This window comes from Emydura macquarii, unplaced genomic scaffold (genome assembly GCF_026122565.2).
Source record: "Emydura macquarii macquarii isolate MOO-44397 ecotype Brisbane River unplaced genomic scaffold, CSIRO-AGI_Emac_v2 contig_1253, whole genome shotgun sequence".
Lineage (NCBI taxonomy): Eukaryota > Metazoa > Chordata > Testudines > Chelidae > Emydura > Emydura macquarii.
In genome coordinates this window covers 71484109-71503861 of record NW_027131390.1, presented here as the reverse complement: position 1 = coordinate 71503861, position 19753 = coordinate 71484109, and the positions used below count along the sequence as shown (strand labels likewise).

Here is a 19753-nt window from a genome sequence, read left to right as displayed (position 1 = left end):
AAAGACTTTGATAAAGTATATACATAAGGGAGAGGTTGAATTAAATTCTGGCATTGAGTGCCACTTTTGAATTGTTAACTTTGTGACCGTAATGTTTTAAAAATGTTTTTGGACAGATTAGTGTGAGTGCGTGCATGCATACATGCACACAGATATTATTATTATAATATATATAATATGTACAGTATAGCTGCTGTTCCTCACCTACATGGCATACTTGAAAATGGCACACGTAACTGGTCTCAAGTATAGTAAATATACTATATTGGTGGTGTCTGTGCCATTCAGCACAAGACTGCTTGGTTTTTTTACATTATTTCAGTCGGACAGCTTTGATACTGCATTTGTAGGGGGATCCAATCACCCTCATGTTGTACAGATGGCAAAGCCAAGCTAATATAGAAAAGTGAGAAACAAATAACTATTTAATGTACAGGAATGCATGATCTGCATCACAAATTTGTTGATGATATTGCATGCAGGAAGCCCAACCAGATGGCTGTACATTAAAACACATCACTTCTTCAGAGAATTAAGCACAAGCAGTGTCCTCAGAATTTCTGCAGACCTGCTTCACATCACATTAGGATAGAAAGAACAAAAGATAAAGTGCTTTATTTATTGGAAGCTTCTTAGTTATAATCTTTTCTGTACAGGTATTTGAATCACACCTTTACAAACAATAGGAGTCTTTGTTTTAAATGTGGGTGGGGAGTATGATGCAGAAAATGGAGCTCATAGTATGATATGCTGTTTGGCGAATGCACAATAGAAATAGAACCACTTCATTGCATCAAATTTATTCTTAAATCTCAAGAGGTGACTGTTTGTACCTGCATAATTGCATAATATTGGTTCAAGATACTTATTATTCCTTCTCATCTTTAACAAATTGTTTTTTATATAAAAAATGTTTTAAAAAATTAATATGTTAATTTGCTAAGCAAAATCAGGCTGTCTTACATCAGTGGACTATTGTTTTCTGTCTTTAGCTTGGTGAAAGTGGTTACTGTACAGGCCATGAACCAGATTCTATGGAATTCAGCTCCCTTGGAGGATGGGTGGCCACACGAGCATCAGGCATGAAAAAGAATATCTATGGAAACATTGAAGACCTGGTAATTTCTTATAAATAGTTTCTTTAGCTAGTGTTTTCCCTCCAACTTGAAACCTCCAGTTCTGGCTTCTTTAAATTATCCAAAATTGGGACAGCGAAAGTGTGTGTGTGGGGGGGTGAGGGGTGTTGCAGTTCTTTTAAATTACCTTTATATTAAGGCTGCTTAAAATTTGGAATAAGGCACTCCCTTTTAGCAAACAATGGAACTATAATATGATTCTGTCATCATTACTGTAAATTTTCTCACATACATAAAATGTAAGTGAAAATTTAGTGACAGGATCATACTGTAGCTCCATTGCTTGCTAAAGGGGAGTGCCTTATTCCAAATTTTAAGCAGCCTTAATTTAAAGGTAATTTTAAAAAGAACTACTATGAACCTCCCAGTTTCTCTGTGCTATATAAGGGGATGGGGTGTGTGTGTGTGTGTGTGTGTGTGAGAGAGAGAGAGACATTAGGCAGACTAAACTCTTCACATAAAGAAATGTCACCCTCTGTTTTGAAGTTTCATTGAATTACTTCATCACTGTTGCTGAGTTAAGTGATGCAAAAGAAAAACAACTTATTTTATTGGTGATTTTTAAATAAGGATGTGTACTGTCAAAATCTCAACTGGCCACAGTCTTGGTGCCATTTCAAAAAATCACTTTTAGAACGGAATATCTTGCATACCAATGGACCAATATGTAACTGTGGGATTTTGGTAGGCATGGGAATGGAGAGACTGGAGGTGAAAAATGGTTTTTATACAAATTGAAGTTAAGTATTTTGGTGGCTTACACATTTTCTGCATCTGCCAACATTTTTTTCTAGTGATGCCTTACCCTAAATATTTCAGTCCTGTTTCAGAATAAAACTGAATTTTTATCACTAGAGGAAGAATAACTTTCAAATCCATTTTAATCCAGCACTTAATATATAATGATACTTGAATTATGTACTTATCTTATGTACTTATCTTTAAAAATGGTAAACAATTAGCTCTTAATCATTTTGATAATGATCCTCAAACCTTGGTAGTCATTAAAACATTGTTTAAAGTGATACGTTTAGTAATAGTCAGTTGGCTAATGTGGCTTAGTCACTTTTTGGTATTTTTCATAACAAATCTTAAAATAAACTCAAAATTAAATGTATCTGTTTCTGAGCTTGCACAATAGAATCCTTGTACATTCATAAAGGAATTGCTGTATCTAACTAACTAATGCACACTTAAAGTTTTCTGTTGGGTTACACAAAGTGCTTAAATGAAAATGCACTTTACTATGTAAATATGCATGTTATGAAACTGTTAAGTCTTATGAAGAGCTCAGGAGAAGCCACTGGGTTATATTGTTGAGCCACTCATTTCAAGAGTCTCAGATTTGCACTGAGGCTTTAATGCAATTAGTTGAGTTTAAGATAATTTCAAATTTCCTATTTTATTGGCTTTGAAAACTTATAATAAAAATGTGTCTCCATTCTTATTTAATTTCCTTGTATCAAGAAATAAAAAATGTATATATGAGTGTACAGTAAGCAGTCTCTGGACACATCAGAGTAGAAGAAACAAACATAATCATGTTAAGGAGGATTTTTAGCACTGTATCTGGATAGTCAATCTCCTGCTATCATGGCAGATTTAAAATAAGTGTTCATATGTTTACAGGTACTATAGTGCTTCTGCTTTGTAATTAAACTGCTATATAAAAATGTATTTGCAACAAATGTGATTTTTTTCATTTCCACTGGAAATATTTTAATGGTGACACTCTCATGCTTATTCCAAGTTTGACTATCTGAAAATAGCTATATCTGATAGAGAATGACTTTGGAATTCTAAATTTAAAAATTCCTTCACTCTATATTTTCCTGTGATATAGTAAGTATCTATATGTGAGAGTTAACCAGTGCAATCATGGTGCATAAACAAAAGGAGAAAATATGCTAGGATATAATGAGAAATCCAACAAAATGTTTAATTGTAGATTAATTGTTAGCATGCATAAAGAGACAGAAGAGTTTGATTTAGCAAAACAATGAGAATAATCTGTGCTTTCATTGGCTAACTGAATTGTATTAGACTTATTAGTTGCTGGCAGATTACTCCACATTTCTAGGAGGTAATTTACAGGATTTCCAAATCTTGCTTAGTATAATTACCTCAAGTTTAAGATGCACTTTGTGGTAAGTGGAAGTTTTGAAATGAATATATTAATCCAGAGATGTTAATTACTTGAGTGTTAAATATTGAATGAATGGATAGTCATCACTGTATAATGTGTTAAACAGGTGGTTCATATAAAAATGGTAACCCCAAGAGGAGTAATAGAAAAAAGCTGTCAAGTACCTCGCATGTCAACAGGACCTGACATCCATCATTTCATTATGGGATCTGAAGGTATAAACAAAAGCAATATCAAGATGCAGTTAGTGAGATTAATTCTGTTTCTATAATGGTTTGAAATCCTTTTGGATTTATTTAATCAAAACATTGTTTTTCACTTAATGGATAGTCTACTGTGGCAAGAATTTTTCTCTGTTTTGGTACAGCTCTGTGACTCTGATCAGACTTACATTGTTGTGTTTCACAAATACAAAAACACATGCCCCAAACTGGTTTATAGATACTTCAGCCATTATTATTAACTATAATAATCAGTTTATTTCTGAACTCGAACTTTTAGGAAATTCTAATAGGTTTACAAATCATTGCCATATAAACATCAGAAAAAAATGTGTGATGTTCCCTTAGTTCAATCTGGACTGGTGTATTGCTGTGTCACCCCAATCCTTTGCTTCTGGAGCTCATCTTATCCTGCTCTGCTGTGAGAACTGCCACTCCTGGGGCATTCTCACACAGCCACCAGCAAGCAAGCTGCTCCTGAGTGAGTGAGTGAGTGCTTCTAGCCAACCATTCTTTGGATTATATAACAGAATGAGCCCAGTCAATACCCCTTGTCCCAGATGCAACCCAGGAACTCCCATTTTACAATGTTCAGTGCTGCCCATTGAACACTCTAAGCTCATATCAGTTTATCAGTTTAACAAAGAAATAGATATGCACCAGCCTTCTTGTTCCTGGTGAAGTCTCCCATACACTTCAAATCAAATACACTTCTTTCGATCAAACAAACAAACACATTTATTAACTACAGAAAGATTTTAAGTGATTATAAATCAGAGGGCAACAAGTCAGATTTGATCAAGAGAAAACAAAGCAAAACGCATTCTAAACTAAGCTTAACACTTTCAGCAACCTTACAAACTTCAGTGTTTTTCACCACAGGTTGGCTGGTTTCCCTTCAGCCAGGCTCTCCCCTTTGGTCAGCACTTCATTTGCTTGGTGGTGATTGTGGATGGAGGTGGGAGAGAGAGAGTATGGCAAAATGTTTCCTCTTTTTAAAATGTTCCTTCTCCCCTCTGGGCTTTGCCTCTCCCCCTCCCCCTTTTCTCCTCCCCCCAGGTTAGGTGACTAACCATGGCTGAATCCATGTAAGGACCTGTCCTTAGTCAGTGAGTATTACCTCCCCATGATTCCAAACTGCCCCAGGGAAGGGAGTGGCTCACTCAAGGCGATCCTCCATGGATGCTCAGGCCAGTCCTTTGTTCCTGGAATGCTCAGCTAGGTTTGTTCTATACACACTTTAATGAGGTGCGAACTGTTCCTCTGCTTCTGGAGAGGTTTGCCTGGATATATTTTAAGCCATGAAAACATATCTTTGGGAATATTATAGTGGTGCCTCATAACCATACACCTAACATTGCAACAAACTACTATAATAACAATGCTTAGTACATCATGAGCATTCAAAAAACATTTTATATGACATACTTTGCAGTACACAATTACAGTATAAGGATGAACATGGGGGTGCAGGATGTCACAAAATGTTAATCATTACAATATTGAGCTTTTCTTGTTCATGTTTGTCGTGCAGTAATTAAATCTCTATTTTAGTCTGCTATTACCATGTTACAGAATGCAGGGTGTATTGTTTCTTGTTATTTTAATTAATGTAACTGACTCTATTCGTATTTAAAATTGTTTGGAAGTAATCAAATGTTCATAGTTAAATTTTGGCTTACCCATGTAGGTGAAACATGGCACCAAATTGATGCCATACATTTCAAAAAGTTATTTGTTAATATGAAAATGTATCTTGTGGGTTTGTATTGCTTTGTAATTATTTAAATCATTCTAGTTGGCTTTGTTCAGGAAGGTTGCTGTGTGGAGTATTTCAGTTTTCATGCATATGCAGAAGTAAGGCTAATGTAAATTGCATTGAAAGAAATGTGTACTCCTTAAAAACTTCATTTTAAGTTAAGTATTCACCTGGGCAGATGAATATAATTGTCCAGTAGTGTATTCTTTTCCTGTTCAGTATCCTTCTATTTATGCACTTTATTTTTGTTTTTCAAAAAGTAATCCTTTAAACAGTCTAATATAAGGTAATGTTGGCATGTATTAATTACTCCTGTGGGATTGCTCCTTGAGAAGGTGTCCAAACTAGTCCAACAGGTAACCAAAAACTCTGAAAAGCTTTTAAAATTAAAAGTTCCTAAGGGACACCTATTGCAAATGATGTGAAATTTTTGCACAGAAAAGAAAAATTACAACAATGAGTTACCGTGAAATAGAATCTTTTTCATATGTTATACAGAGGAGTTGACTATTAAATAATAATAGTCTTCAGAGCTCCATGTAACTACTTGGATTACTGAGAACTGAAGAGTTTAAGTTTTTGGAACAAACAAATTTTCTTCAAATTCCACACGATCTAAAAGTTCCTAAAGCCCAGGACTTCAGTTTCCATCTTCATGTAAGTTCATATTGACTACTTTTTAAGTCATAAGCAGTGTACTATCATCCTCTGTCTGTTATAACGCTAATTAATTAATGGAAGCTACTCATATAAAGTGGAGAGACGTTCCAAAAACATTCAAATTTAGTCTGGTTATTAGCCTTTCTGTGGCTATCCACAGGCCATTTTTGCAGATCACAAATTGGATGTGGATACAAATTTTGTATCTCTTCAGGGCTCTAAATATAGGATCTCAAACATTGGGAAGGAGCTGTCTGCAACTCATAGCCTATGAAGCTGCTTCTCTACTTGGAGATTTTATATTCCCTCTCCCCTGCTCACCCTGCCCCCTATATACAGAGAAAGGGGAGGTGATAGATCAAGATAGGCAGCAAAATCCCCCATGCTCTTACTGTCACTGTTTAAGCAGCCAACCAATTTAGGAAACCTCTCCTGACTTCATTGCCGTATCAGGTCTGTTGGAGAGGAAGGCAGCTGCCTCTGCAAAGTAAGTCAGGAAGCCATATACAGTACACACATGTGCGCGCACACACACAGACGCTCCTTCTGAGAGGCACTATGAGATAGCGTGCTGATGCGGATACGGATAAAAGATGGAATGTGGATGGTGAGTTGGATACAAGGTGATTCTTGTGGATGCGGATCCACATTTTTGTATCTGTGCCCAGTCTCAAGGATTTTACTAAAAAAGCTGACCATTTTGCCACCTGCTTATACCATAGATTTGTCACTGCATTCTCTACATTTTTTTCAGTTGCTCATTATTTGTAATGCAGTTGCTCTGAAAGGCCCCAATCAGAATTATATCCCTGCTAGGCACTGCACAAATATACAGATATACATGGTGGCTGTCCTGAAGAGTTTACAGTCTAATTGGTTACTAAATTTGTTGAAACTGAAAGATGATAACCTGTTCTCTTTCCAGTGACTGTACACATATATATTTCACACTGTAAGTGTGTGCACTCAGTGTAGTCACGTTGGAGACCATTGGGTAGCGCATAGCTTCTGCTATCCTCTTGTGGCGCAGAAAGCATAAAATGGGTGTGGCCACAGCCTCTTAGTTCTTTCTTACCATCTGTAGTAAGAGTTGGAGCTTTCTGTTGCATTTGAGCTTCAGTTAGCCAGCTCAGAAAAGAGATTTTCTCCTTTGTATATAGTTATAGTTCACTGTAGTGCAGTTCTAGCTTTGTTAGTTAAAAGTTTTTAGAAGGCTTTTGCTGTGCAGAAATCCTCTGGATTTCAGTACTTTGACATGTGCAGGCCTGTTACCCTGTCACCGATAGGCACAGAAGTTGCTTAATTTGTTTTGGGGAGGGGTATATATGAGGGACAGATATCCTAGCTGTAGCTCGTTCTCCACATCTCCACTAGGATGAAGTAACAGAGGGATTTGTCTTAAAAGTTATCTTCTTGAAAAGGCAATGTGTTCCTCTTCAGAGCTTGACCATGAGAGAGCGGAAGTTGTCTCCTCCATGAGTAGAACATGTCCAGCTGGAGCTGGAGCCAATTTTGGGTGAGAAACATAGATTATCTTTTCTGTGGCCTCCTCGCAGTGTTTAAAACCACCTGAGATTGATAGAGCGTGCTCTTCATCCCACAAAAAGGCACTTAAAAAAAGTCATCTGATGCTGCGTTTGAGGTCTGGTCATGAGCATCAATACTAAATGATTCCATGTCCGGCAGGGCTGTCAAGACTGGTGCTTTCCTCTTTACTGGAGAGATCTTCAACCCCAGCACTATTGGATCTGGTTCAATCTCTAATGGCTGTACACTTACCTCCATTATCAGTGCCATCGACGCCACAAGCCTTTCATGCGGCAAAGAACTTGTAGAGTCCTGCAAAGGGAGACATCATCTGATTCAGATTGAAGCTGCCTCAGTTACATCAGCATTGTCAGCACCGCCTGCCACCAGAGCATGATCAGTTCTTCCTGTGTTTTCAGTGCAGTCCGCACTGGCACCGTCAACTCACCTTTTGGCATTTTATCCACTTCCAATGGCAACCTCAGAGCTTATGGCAGAGCCAGTCACCAGGCAATCTAACGAGTGTAGCTGGGCTACAGAAGGTTGTTTGATTGGCTAACTGCCTGATGGGTTGGAAGAGTCAGCAGACTAGCTTTTAAGCTCAGCAGCTGGTCAAAGCATTCATCCATGGCTGTGATAGCTCTTGTGCCTGGTTGTTCTCAGCCTTGTCCCCACCTTGTTCCAGTCCTGTGTCCTAACACAGTGGAATTTTTCCATAAAGAACAGTGTCTTGCTGAAGGCATTTCACCTCCCAGGTTGGGGAATACTACTGCAGATTCCCTCAGCAGGAACTTCACACACCATTATGAGCAGTCAGTACACAAAGATGTTCTGCATCAGATCTTTCGTCAGTGGGGGTTATCAAATGAGACACCACTTTGTGACCAATCTGCAGAACAAATGCAGGAAATTCTGTTCCAGAACAGATTGCAGGCCAGGTTCTTTGACAGATCCCTTCCTTCTTCCTTGGTCAGGTCTTCTGATATATGCATTTCCTCTAATTCTGAGGGTGATCAGGAAGCTAATAAGAAGCAAAGCAACTTTAATCCTCATAGCACTGGCCTGGCCGAGGCAGTATTGGTTCACCAACCTACATCAGCTCTTGACTCAACTTTCCATACCTCTGTCTTTGGTCAGACGACCTTCTGTCTCAGAACCAAAGCAACTTCTTCTTCCCTAGCCTACAATCTCTTTATCTCATGGCTTGGATAATCTCTGGTTGAGCAGTGAGGAAAGAGTTTGCCTCTGGGATGTCCATGCTATTTTGATTTGTAGAAGGAAGAGCACAACCACAGCCACTTATGCAGCAGAATGGAAAAGGTTCTTAGCCAGAGCTGAATCTGACCAATTGTCACCAAGCAGTGCAGAAATTATATATACATATATTAGACTACTTGTTGCATTTGACGTCTTCAGGTCTCTCCACCAGTTCTGTGAGGGTGCGTATAGCATCCTTCTCTGTGATGCATCCACCAGTAGATAGATTTTCTGTCTTTTTGTATCCCTTGGTATCTAGATTTTTAAAAGGCCACCTGTGTATGTATCTTCCTGTCTTTGAGCCAGTACCCTCCTGGGATCTGAATTAAGTTTTGTTCTGTTTAATGGGTTCCTCTTTTTATAGCCTTTAGCAACAGTGTCATTCATTGTTATCAATGAAAACAGCTGACAGTGCTCTGTTTGGCTGCTGACAATCCCTCAACATTGAGCTGAAGTATTCTCAGGACTAGCCTGATTGCTTGAATGTGGAATTGCATTAGGAATGTTGGCTGCCAAGTGACTAGGATTCAGCCCTATAAAGGACTTTGAATGTGATTTGCTGATTATCTTAACCATCCGAGGAAAAATTGAGGCTAGGGTGAAGATGCGTAACAACTTTCTAAGCAAATTGGCCAGCACTTTATAGGGAGCAAATGCTCACTCTGTAAATATCTGGTTTAGCCTTCTGTTACTCTGCAGCAGAATACTGTGCTTTGGTCTGGCTCCATTTGTCTCATTGCAAGTTGGTTGATATATACTTGTACTCAACCATGCACATCATAAATGAGGCAGTTAGACCCCACACCAGTACCCTGGCTCCCTGTGTTAAACAACATCACTCCTCCACACATCCCTCTGGTTGCTACAGCCACAATGGTTGAGAAGATTAGGGCAAACCCAAGCCTACCACTATACACAGACCTTTTCAACCACCCAGGAGCATGCTTGTCATCAGGGCACTTGTTATGGGCCCACTTGCCCTGTCCAGATTGCTCTGAGATAGAGAGATGGTGTGAAGAATGGTCTGCAGCTGACATCAGAAACCAGTCTCCTTTTATAATAGACCCAACCACGTGTAACAGGCCACCTGGAACTTGAGTACCACTGAGCACTCTGTCTGACCAGCCTGAGCTCCATTTTATGCTGTGACAAGCCACAAACCTCTGGCAGGTGCTGCACTTATACAGCCATCCACAGGCAGAGACCACACCCATCTTAATTCAATGAATGCCCCAGCCACTCATGAACCAACAGTGGAGAAGTTTTAACCAGCTCCTCAGCCTAGGACCCCAGGACTGTATCATCTTGCCCTGATCAAAAGCCTAACCAGTGAAGTTTATTGCCTAGTTCACCCCTCCCTCAAAGTGAAGGAGACATGCATCAGCTTTCGTTAACTTGAGCTAAGATTTTCCAAACACTTCAAGTAAAACTCCCTGTTTTAGGTAAAATTATAAAACAGATTTATTAACTACAGAAAAATGTAAAATGATTAGAAGTAATAAGCATACAGATCAAAGTAGGTTACCTAAGAATTAACGGTAACATCGCAATCTGATTTCTATTAACTAGTCAGGATTTGAGTCAAGCAGTGTCTCATCCTGTTGCACAGTTCAAGTAGGCTATAGATCTTCCATACACAGAATTCTCCTACAGCCTGGGATTCTGTCCCCCTGTTCCAAGTCTGTCTTTCAGATTTCCTGCTGTTGAGTCGTGGGAGGAATGAGAACAAGTCATTATGTCATTCCCCTTCTTTTATTGTCTTTTCCAGCTTGTTGGATCAGTGATGCTTGTGACTTGGGGGCTCATCTTCATTAGTCAGTCCAGTACTTCATTGCATACATACTTTCTTAGGGAACTGTAAACAATCCCTGTTAGTGGAATCTATTCTTGAATGGGTGAGAGAGAGCCATTAATGCTGTCTGGCCATTCATGTTGTGCCTGAAAGGCTGTTTGGGGAGTTTCCCACTTTGTAATATGTTCTAATAGCATATTCAACTGTTTCATAACATCACATACAATGGTAGCACTACAATCCAACAAGATATTAATTTTCAGCAGATCAAGCCTTTAAAATAATACCACATAAGGCATATCTTGAACAGAACATAGCTTAATTACATGACTAGTGAATATGGAGTTTCTGGGTTATTATTCTCAGACACAAGGTGTCACACCATACGTGTACCCAGCTTTGATTTGCCCTGCTGACGGGCCATTCTTACCCAATTTTGAACAGGCCAGAGTCAATGTGCAGCCAGCCTTCAAGCAGCTGTGGCCAATGACAATATTTCACATCACTGACTACTGCCCTCTAATCAGATTTGATGGTTGTCTGAAGGCTCTGCATTTCACTAATGAAGGTGCAGCAAACTGGCATGGCAATTTCCACATCTGATGAGAAGAATGAAAACCACATTTCTGCTAGCAATTACTTCGGCAAGGAGGGTATTGGAGCTCTAGGCACTGTTAGCCGACCCCCCGCCTCCCCCCTTTTACAATGTTTCACAAACACACAATTTCTCTTAGGCCACACTTAAAGCTTATGTACCTACTTTTGACCTCAGACAAGTCACTTGCCTGTGTATTTTTCCATAACCTCATTCTAACAAAGCTGAAGAGAAGCTTCATACTTAATACATTGGGAGGGCTCTGTCCTTTTACCTGTACTGCACAGTCTTTCAGATCATCTCAAATTTTTTATGGTCTGTGCTGAAAGGATTAAAGAGCAGTCCATTACAACCCAATATATTTCTCACTGTATTTGAGTGTATCAAGCTCTGCTATAATCTAGCAAAGTTTCCTTCTCCTGCGAGAATAACAGCCCACTAGGACCCCTTATGTTTCATCAGTCGTCTTGAGTTAACATACCGATGTTAAATCCTAATGTTAAAAGATTTTCAAACTGTATTAACCTCTCTCTCCAAATCCTTTTTTTTTTTTTTTTTTTTTTTTTTAATAAAAAAAAAAACCCTGATCTCCCTCCCACACAAATCACTGAGTAATATGGGGGGAAATACTCATTTTTAAACCTCAGTGTCTTGCACAGCTGGATATGGCAACCTGTTTTCCTTTCTGGATGGTTCTATTTAGAGCCTGTTGGAAACAGTGGCACAGCCTCTGTAAATAAAGTAAACCAGCTAAGCTTTTAAAGAATACTGCATTAAAGCTATTAGTTTTTAGACATCTTGAGCTCATTTGATCATTTTCTGAAAGAAATGTGATCCACAGTTTGAGAAACATTGCATTAGCAATGTCAACTTCTAATTGGAGGTTTATGTAGAAAGAAAAATTTAACTGCTAGTCAAACGATGCACAATAAAAATGCTACTCTAGGCTTTAAAATATATGTAACAAATCTGACTTAATTTTCCAAAGACATCTCACAAATCATATATGTTAAGTCCGAAAGCAGGAGAGATTTTTGTGACCTAGTGAAATGATGTTCATTTTCCTTTTTAAAGGAATCCTTGGAGTGGTTACAGAAGTTACAATAAAAATTCGACCAATCCCTGAATACCAAAAGTATGGCTCTGTAGTATTTCCTAACTTTGAACGAGGGGTAGCCTGTTTAAGAGAGATAGCAAAGCAGGTAAGGAGAAACTTTTTGTTTTTGAATTCTATTACACTGGTTTCATGCATGCATCTAAGTATCCGAATTCTAAATGCTAGGTGGCACACTAATGATCTAATCTGTCTTTGAATACTTTTATAGTTGGTAAGTGGGCTTAAAGGGATAGTATCAATTTTAACATTTTAGAAACCTCCGTATAATTTGGTTTTAAGTCAGATTTTATATAAGTTTTTACAACTTATTTTTGTGATGTTCCTATGCAGACTAAGGGACTTTTACACATTTGTGGCAGTTGCTTGTTCATGTGTGCCAGCATGGTGATATGCTCATGCACTCTTTTGGAAGATACATGATCTCTTTTGAGATCACTTTTTAGTAACAGAAGAGAACAGCTGATCCAATTTGCTAGAGATGTGACTATAAGAAAGTAGGGGAAAGAGTGGCATTTGGGAGATGGTGGGCAGTAGCCAGAAGTGTTTAGGGTGGATTGAGGGTGCTTCAGGTTGAAGTGGTCTTTATTCGCCATAGTTACCCTGGGGACTGTTGCAGTGTTCCTTGGGAAGTTCTGTAGCTGGTGATAGCATTGGCCTGGAGGGTTCCTAAGGCAGTGTTCAACATGCACATTCCCAGGCTAGTTTTCACAAAGGTCTTGAAAACACAATCCTAGATGTTTATTGGAGCAAGACAGACAAACAACCACTTAATAGATAGTTTTCATGGGATGGATTCTAAGTCTACATTACTGAGAAAAAGCACTATAGAAGAAAAAAGTATTATAGTACTATTTAAAAATAGTAAATTTGCATGATCATCTTCACTGTAATCTGCACTAAAGCTAGTTAACTGCTGCACAGTAATTGTAGCATAAGATATATATGACAGACTATTTTTGGTAAAGCTCTGAAATAGCCATTTTAGCTTTTTTCTTGTGATGTACTTTCTCCTTTCTTGTGTTGAACTGTCAATTATATCTTGTTTTATGCACAATTAAATGTTTAATGTCAGAATAAATCTCCAATGAGAAAAGTAGCATGGGTGGATAATAGTGGATCAAAAAGTATTACAGTGTGGATCTATGGTATCCTGGCACTCTGTCAAAAATGGCATTACCTGTTTCCAAGTCACTGATAACTCGAAAGAAAATGATCTTGAATGCTAATGGATCAATGTCTTAATGGATAATTCACAATATGTGGTATAAATTGGTGTCTGCTACTGATCACCCAATCACAATAAGGAACAGGATGACTACCTTCTTATGCACCTATCTATAATGTGTAGGGGAAAAAAGGCCTGCATGGGGTATTTAAATTTGAGTGACATATGCTGGAGGTCTCATGCTTCTAGTACTGAAATGTGGTTGGAATTTCTAAACATTATAGATGACAGTTTCCTAACTCAAAAAGTGTTACAGGCAACACAGTTAGACTTCCCCTAACAGATAAATTGGAACTGATCACAGAACTAAAAATTAATGGTAGCTTAAGTACAAGTAATGATTATAAGTTGATTACATTGATAATGTGTAAGCAGAATAAAGTCCAGATCAGTGATATATATACTTTGTGCATAAATAAAGCCAGTTTCACAAAGCTGAAAATAATTGAGCCAAATCAGCTGGGAGAAAGAATTTAATTAGAAAAATGTGAATGATGATTAGGAATCATTTCAGAGCACTTTATTAGATGCCCCAAAAGCCACAGTCTCACATTTGAGGAAGAAGGCTATGCTGGTTAAAAAAACAACCTGGTTTAGAGGAGTGGTGAAGGCAGTTATAAAATAAATAATCAAATGAAAGGAAGGGGAAATTGATAGTAATGAATCAGAAGCTAGGAATTGTAGAAAATTGATAAGGGAAGCAAAGGGACACAAGGCGAAATCTACGGCCAGCAGAGGTAAAGACAATACTTGTAAAAAATATATTAGGAATAAGAAAAGAATACTGACAATGGTCCATTATTAGATGGAAATTGTAGAATTATCATTGATAATGCAGAAAACGAAAGTGTTCAATGAATATTTTTGTGCTGTATTTGGAGGACAAACAGATTATAGTCTCATTATATGGTGGTAACACTCTCTTTCCATTCCACTAGCATCTCTGGAGGGTGTTAAACAGAAGGTACTAAAGTTAGACATTTTAAAATCAGCGGGTCCAGATAACTTGCATCCAAGAGTTTTAAAATTGCTGCTGAGCAGCACACTGGATTGTAAATGTTGATTTTCAATCAGTCTTGGAGCACTGGGGAAGTTCCAGAAAACTGGAAGAAAGCTAATGCTGTGCCAGTTTTTAAAAAAGGTAAACGGGATGACCTGGGTAATTATAAGCCTGCCAGTCTGACATTGATCCCAGGCAAGATAATGGATCAGCTGTTATGAGACTCGATTGATAAAGAATTAAAGGAGGGCAATATAATTAGGACCAGTCAACATGGGTTTATGGAAAATAGATCCTGTCATACTACTGTGATATTATTTTTGATGAGATCACAAGTTTGGTTGATAAAAGAAATAATGTTTCCGTAATATACTTAGATTTCTGTAAGGCATTTGACTTGGTACCACATGGCATTTTGATTGGAAAAACAAGAATGATATAAAATTAACATGGCATACATTACATGGATTAAAAGCTGGCTAAGTGATGGGTCTCAAAATATAATTGTAAATGGGGAGTCATCATCAAGCATGTGTGTTTCTAATGGGTCCCACAGGGATCAGTTCTTGAACCTGTGCTGTTTAACATTTTTATCAGTGACATGGAAGAAAACAAAATCATCACCGATAAAGTTTGCAGATGACCCAAAAATTGGGGAGTGTGGGGTGGTAAATAACAAAGAGGACAGGTCACTGATTCAGGGAAGTCTGTATCTCCTGGTAAATGGTGCATTTTTATAAGGCTAAATGTAAATGTATACATTTGTCAATAAAGAATGTAGGCCACCATTACAGGATGGAGGACTCTTTCTTAGGAAGCGGTGACTCTAAAAAAAAGATTTGGGGGTCATGGTGGACAATCAGCTGAATGTGAGCTCCCACTATGACGCTGTGGCCAAAAGAACTATTGTGATCCTGGGATGTATAAACGGGAGCTTCACATAGAAGTAGAGAGGTTACTTAACTTCTATATTTGGCACTGGTGCAACTGCTGCTGGAATACTGTGTTCAATTCTGGCATCTTCAATTCAGGAAGGATGGTGAGAGAGACCGGAGGGGTGCTGTGACCAAAGTGGATGCAGGTTGCTTGAGCTCTGAAGCAGCCCAAGGGGAAGTTTACCACTAAGGAGCTTATATTGTAGAAATCCAGCTTATATTGTAGAAATCCAGAGGAAAAAAGGAGCTGTTATGGAGAGAACCAGCAATTAAAATACTGCTCTTTCAAGATTATGCCTGTGATGAAATTACGAGGGCAGCTTTTAATCAAGCAAAACAATTGGCAGGCAGAGGGACTTGAAGTATGTTGTTAAATACCTGGCAATGCTCCATATTAAGAATGGTGAGAAGACAGTATCATTCAGCTCCCTTCAGAAGACAGAAAAAGACCTTAACAAAAAAAACCAGAAAAAACTGCAAACTATTCCCTCACAAGAATAGATACCTGTGGAATATCTGACCTTATAGAATTTATGTATTGCTCTCTGAGATCTGATATGGCTGTCTATAGAAGTTCATGGGTGCCAGTAGATATTGATAAATTAGTTCCTTTTCTTTTTTTCCTCTCTCATTGGGGTTGAAGAGTTACAGGGTTATTACCAATTTACTTCCTGTTGCCTTGATTCACATGAAAGGAGCATACATGTAAAATCCATCATTTTATTAATAAGTTTCACCTGATCCAGCTGCCCTCTCTGGGAGTAAAGTATGTGTTTTTGGACTGTTTAAACAGATTCTTCTTTTTGATTGTATGATACTTGTGTATTTCTCTCTCCACTATCTTTTCTATTTTATTTTTTCACTTATTTAATTTTTTTCTGCCCCCCTCTTTCCCCCTCCCTCTCCTCCCCCCGTTGCCCTCCCATGCTGGAAATTTTACTTATTTCTGTAGAAAGTGTACTGGGAAGTGACACCCCACCTCTGGATTAAATCACTTTTGCTTCTTAGATACACAAGAACTGTTTGGTACTTAGGAACATTTGTAATTTCGCATTTATTCACAAAGCAACTTTATATTTTATCTGATGTATTTTAGCATTCATGGCTCCAATAATTAAATGTCTCCTGTAATATAGAGGATTTTAATAGCCCTATTAAAAGAAAAATACACTCAGTAATTAAAAACAGATTGTTGACATTGCTATGCTCTAGGAGACACATCTGACAGAACTTAAAGCTTGTAAATTGAATAGAGATGCCGTAGGCCTCTCAATTTCTAGTTGCTTTAATTCTAAAGTGAGGGGCATTGCTATACTAATACATAAAAAGTTGAATGTTAATATTTTGGGCACAAGGTTTGACAGTGAGGGCAGATTTACTGTCCTCAAGGTTGAAATTGGCAATTCTGTAATCATCTTTGCCAATCTCAATGAGCCAAACCAGGATGATCCCAAATTTTTTCATAATTTTTTTTTGAGTATAAATGACTTGGGCCACAATTTCATTATTATAGCTAGAGACTGTAATGAAACTCTAAATCCAGTCTTCGATACATTTTCTCCATTTTCATATAAATCACTAATGCTCGTCAGGTACTTCATATATACATGTCTGATTTAGTCTTACAAGATGTGTGAAGATTGGGTAATCCTATAGCCAGAGAGTATCATAGGGTCTTTTGGGTTTTTTTCTGTAGCTCATTCAATATATTTAAGATTGTACTATTTCCTAGTGTCACAAGATTTTATCAATTCTATCACTGGTTATGGCATCGGTACTAGTGTTATATCTGACCATGCTCCTATATATATATATCTTCTAGGCCCCTGGGGCATGTGCATCTTCAACTAAAACGTGGAGATTAAATACCTCTCTGCTGTTTTGATACATCATTTAACTCTGTCCAGCAGGAGTTATGACTTTTTTTAAACAAATATCCCTGCTGCTTCATCTGTCCCTACACTATGGAAAGCCTTTATAGCCTTCATCAGAAGCCATATCATCTCGTAAAAAGAAATGGAGAGAACATAAAGTTGACACCTTTTTTTGAAAAAGTAAGGCCTGGAATATGTAGACTGTGCTTCTGCCCTCTCCCCAGAGAAACTCAGAACACTTACCAATCTAAGACATGAAATCAACAAACCTCTGTCCCAAAAGGCTGAGATTACATTATTCAGTTTGAAGCAAAACTATTGGGAATCTGGTAAGAGAGCTGGTGGCATACAGTTTAAATCAAAAGGCTAACAGAAATAAGATAGCTGTAATTAGCGATAGCAGCAATAAATTATATACTATGCAGTCAGATATTAATAAACAATTTAAACAGTTTTATTCAAAACTGTTTTGCTGAAGAGGAAATCTGTAAAGATGCCCTAGTTTTTTTTTTTTTTGTTTTTTTGTTTTTTTTTTAAGTGAATTGTGTCTGCCACAGATACCAGACTCTCAGAAGGAACTTTTAGATGCCCCTCTAAAATCACAGAAGTGACTAGGGCTATAAAAGAAATGAAGGTCAGAAAGACTTCTGGCCTGGATGAGTTCCCACTTGAATTTTACAAAAAGTTCTTAAACTTGAATACCTAGATTATTGAATATGGTCAGTGAGGCCAGGAATGAGCAAACTCTCCTGCCTACTCCGAGAAACTGTAATTTTAGTTATTCCTAAATCTGGGAAAGAACTTTGGCCTGTAATTACCACCATCCAAATTCGTTAATCAATTGTGGTGCTAAGATTGTTGTTAAAGCTCTTGCTATGCAGGTAGACAAAGTTCTTTCACATTATACACATAAATCAAATAGGCTTCCTTCGTAATAGATATGGCTCTGATAATTTGTGTCTATTGATATTATTGCCACATCAGGAACAATCTAAAGAAACCTTAGCTGTCATTTCTTTAGATGCCAAAAAGGCCTTTGACTGCATAGCCTGGGACTTTCTCTTTTATGTAGTAGCAAAATTTGGATTTGACAGATGATTTATTGCTTGGATTAATCCTATACTATAACCCAATTTATAGGTTAATTACCACAGGTATTATTTCTGCCCCATTTCCATTACAGAGAGGTATGAGGGAAAGCTGTCCCCTATTTCCTTTTCTGTTTGATTTAGCATTAGAATCTTCAGCCATTGTCATCCGAGCAAATCAACATATTCATGATATTAGGGTGGGCCAAACAAAACACAAAATTATGCTTTATGCAGATGATATGTTGTATCTAAGCCAGAGGTTATCATTCTTAACCTTCTAACCACTATTAATAAGTTCAGACTCCTCTTGGAATATACAATTAATGGGGGTTAATCAGAAATCTTAGGCATTAAAAATATGTACACAAAAGCCTCTTCTCTTTTATGAAATATACAGAAATACTGATTCCCAAAAATATTTGGGACATCCCTAAGATAAATACAGAACCACTTATTTCCCAAGTGGCTAATGACAGTTTGTTAACCCTCAGTTTGGGGGGTAAAATTAATATATTGAAAACAAATGTCCTTCCCAGAATTTTGTATTCCCTATTTCTGTATTAATTAATATAAATTAATATACATATTATAAATTAATTATAATTATAATATAAATTATTATAAATTAAAAATTAATATATAATATATTAATATAATATAATATAAATTAATATGATAAATTAATATATTGAAAATAAATGTCCTTCCCTATTTGTATTCCCTATTTCTGTATTCCCTATTTCTGTTCCTCAAACATATTTTAAGAAATTAAATAATATTTTCAAAATGTTCCTTTGGGGTACTAGTAAGAAATCTAGACTGGCTCTGAACAAAATTACAGCATCCCCTATCTTTAGGTGGATTTCATTTTCCCAACTTGGAAAACTATCATATCTCTTTTGTTAAGCCATGCACCTTTGTGGCTATTACATATTACCCTCATCTTGTGTTCAGATTGAACAAGATTTGGTATACTCTCTCCCCCTTTCAAGCATTGTAGAATCAAATTATTAGATATTTGGTGGTTCCATAGCTCCCACAATAACTATGAGGCAAGCTTGGTCCAACTTTGCTAAAAAGTTCTGCTCCCATCTATTCTTCCCATGTTGAGGTGGTCCTGTGGAGCAATTCTAGCCTTAAATTTGGTGTTAAAATCTTGATGTGGAGGGTTTGGATGGACAGAGGAATTATGACCATCGCCAGTTTATCTTGCCTTGCATGGAAATATCTCCCATTAAAGCATTTACTTATGAATGTATTTGGACCAGATGCATTGGGAGCTCAAGAATCCCCAGAACTCTTATTATTTTGGAGGAAACTTCCTGGATTTACTTGGCCAGCAATATCCTCTTACAATTTTCTGGCCCAAAAAACTCTGCCAAGGATTGATAATATAAGAGTTACTTGAAATAAGAGAT

General features: G+C 37.5%; 1 protein-coding gene across 2 annotated transcripts in view; it reads left to right on the top strand.

The window, feature by feature from the left end:
* AGPS (alkylglycerone phosphate synthase) overlaps nt 1-19753 on the top strand; it is a 142551-nt gene that overhangs the window by 73916 nt on the left and 48882 nt on the right. For both annotated transcript variants that reach the window (XR_010919851.1, XM_067549183.1), the window contains exons 9-11: nt 993-1118; nt 3389-3497; nt 12168-12295. Coding sequence is in view for 1 of the 2 variants with exons in the window: in XM_067549183.1 (XP_067405284.1) it covers nt 993-1118; nt 3389-3497; nt 12168-12295 (363 nt within the window). In the remaining variant the exon portion in view is untranslated. The remainder of the gene's footprint in view (nt 1-992; nt 1119-3388; nt 3498-12167; nt 12296-19753) is intronic.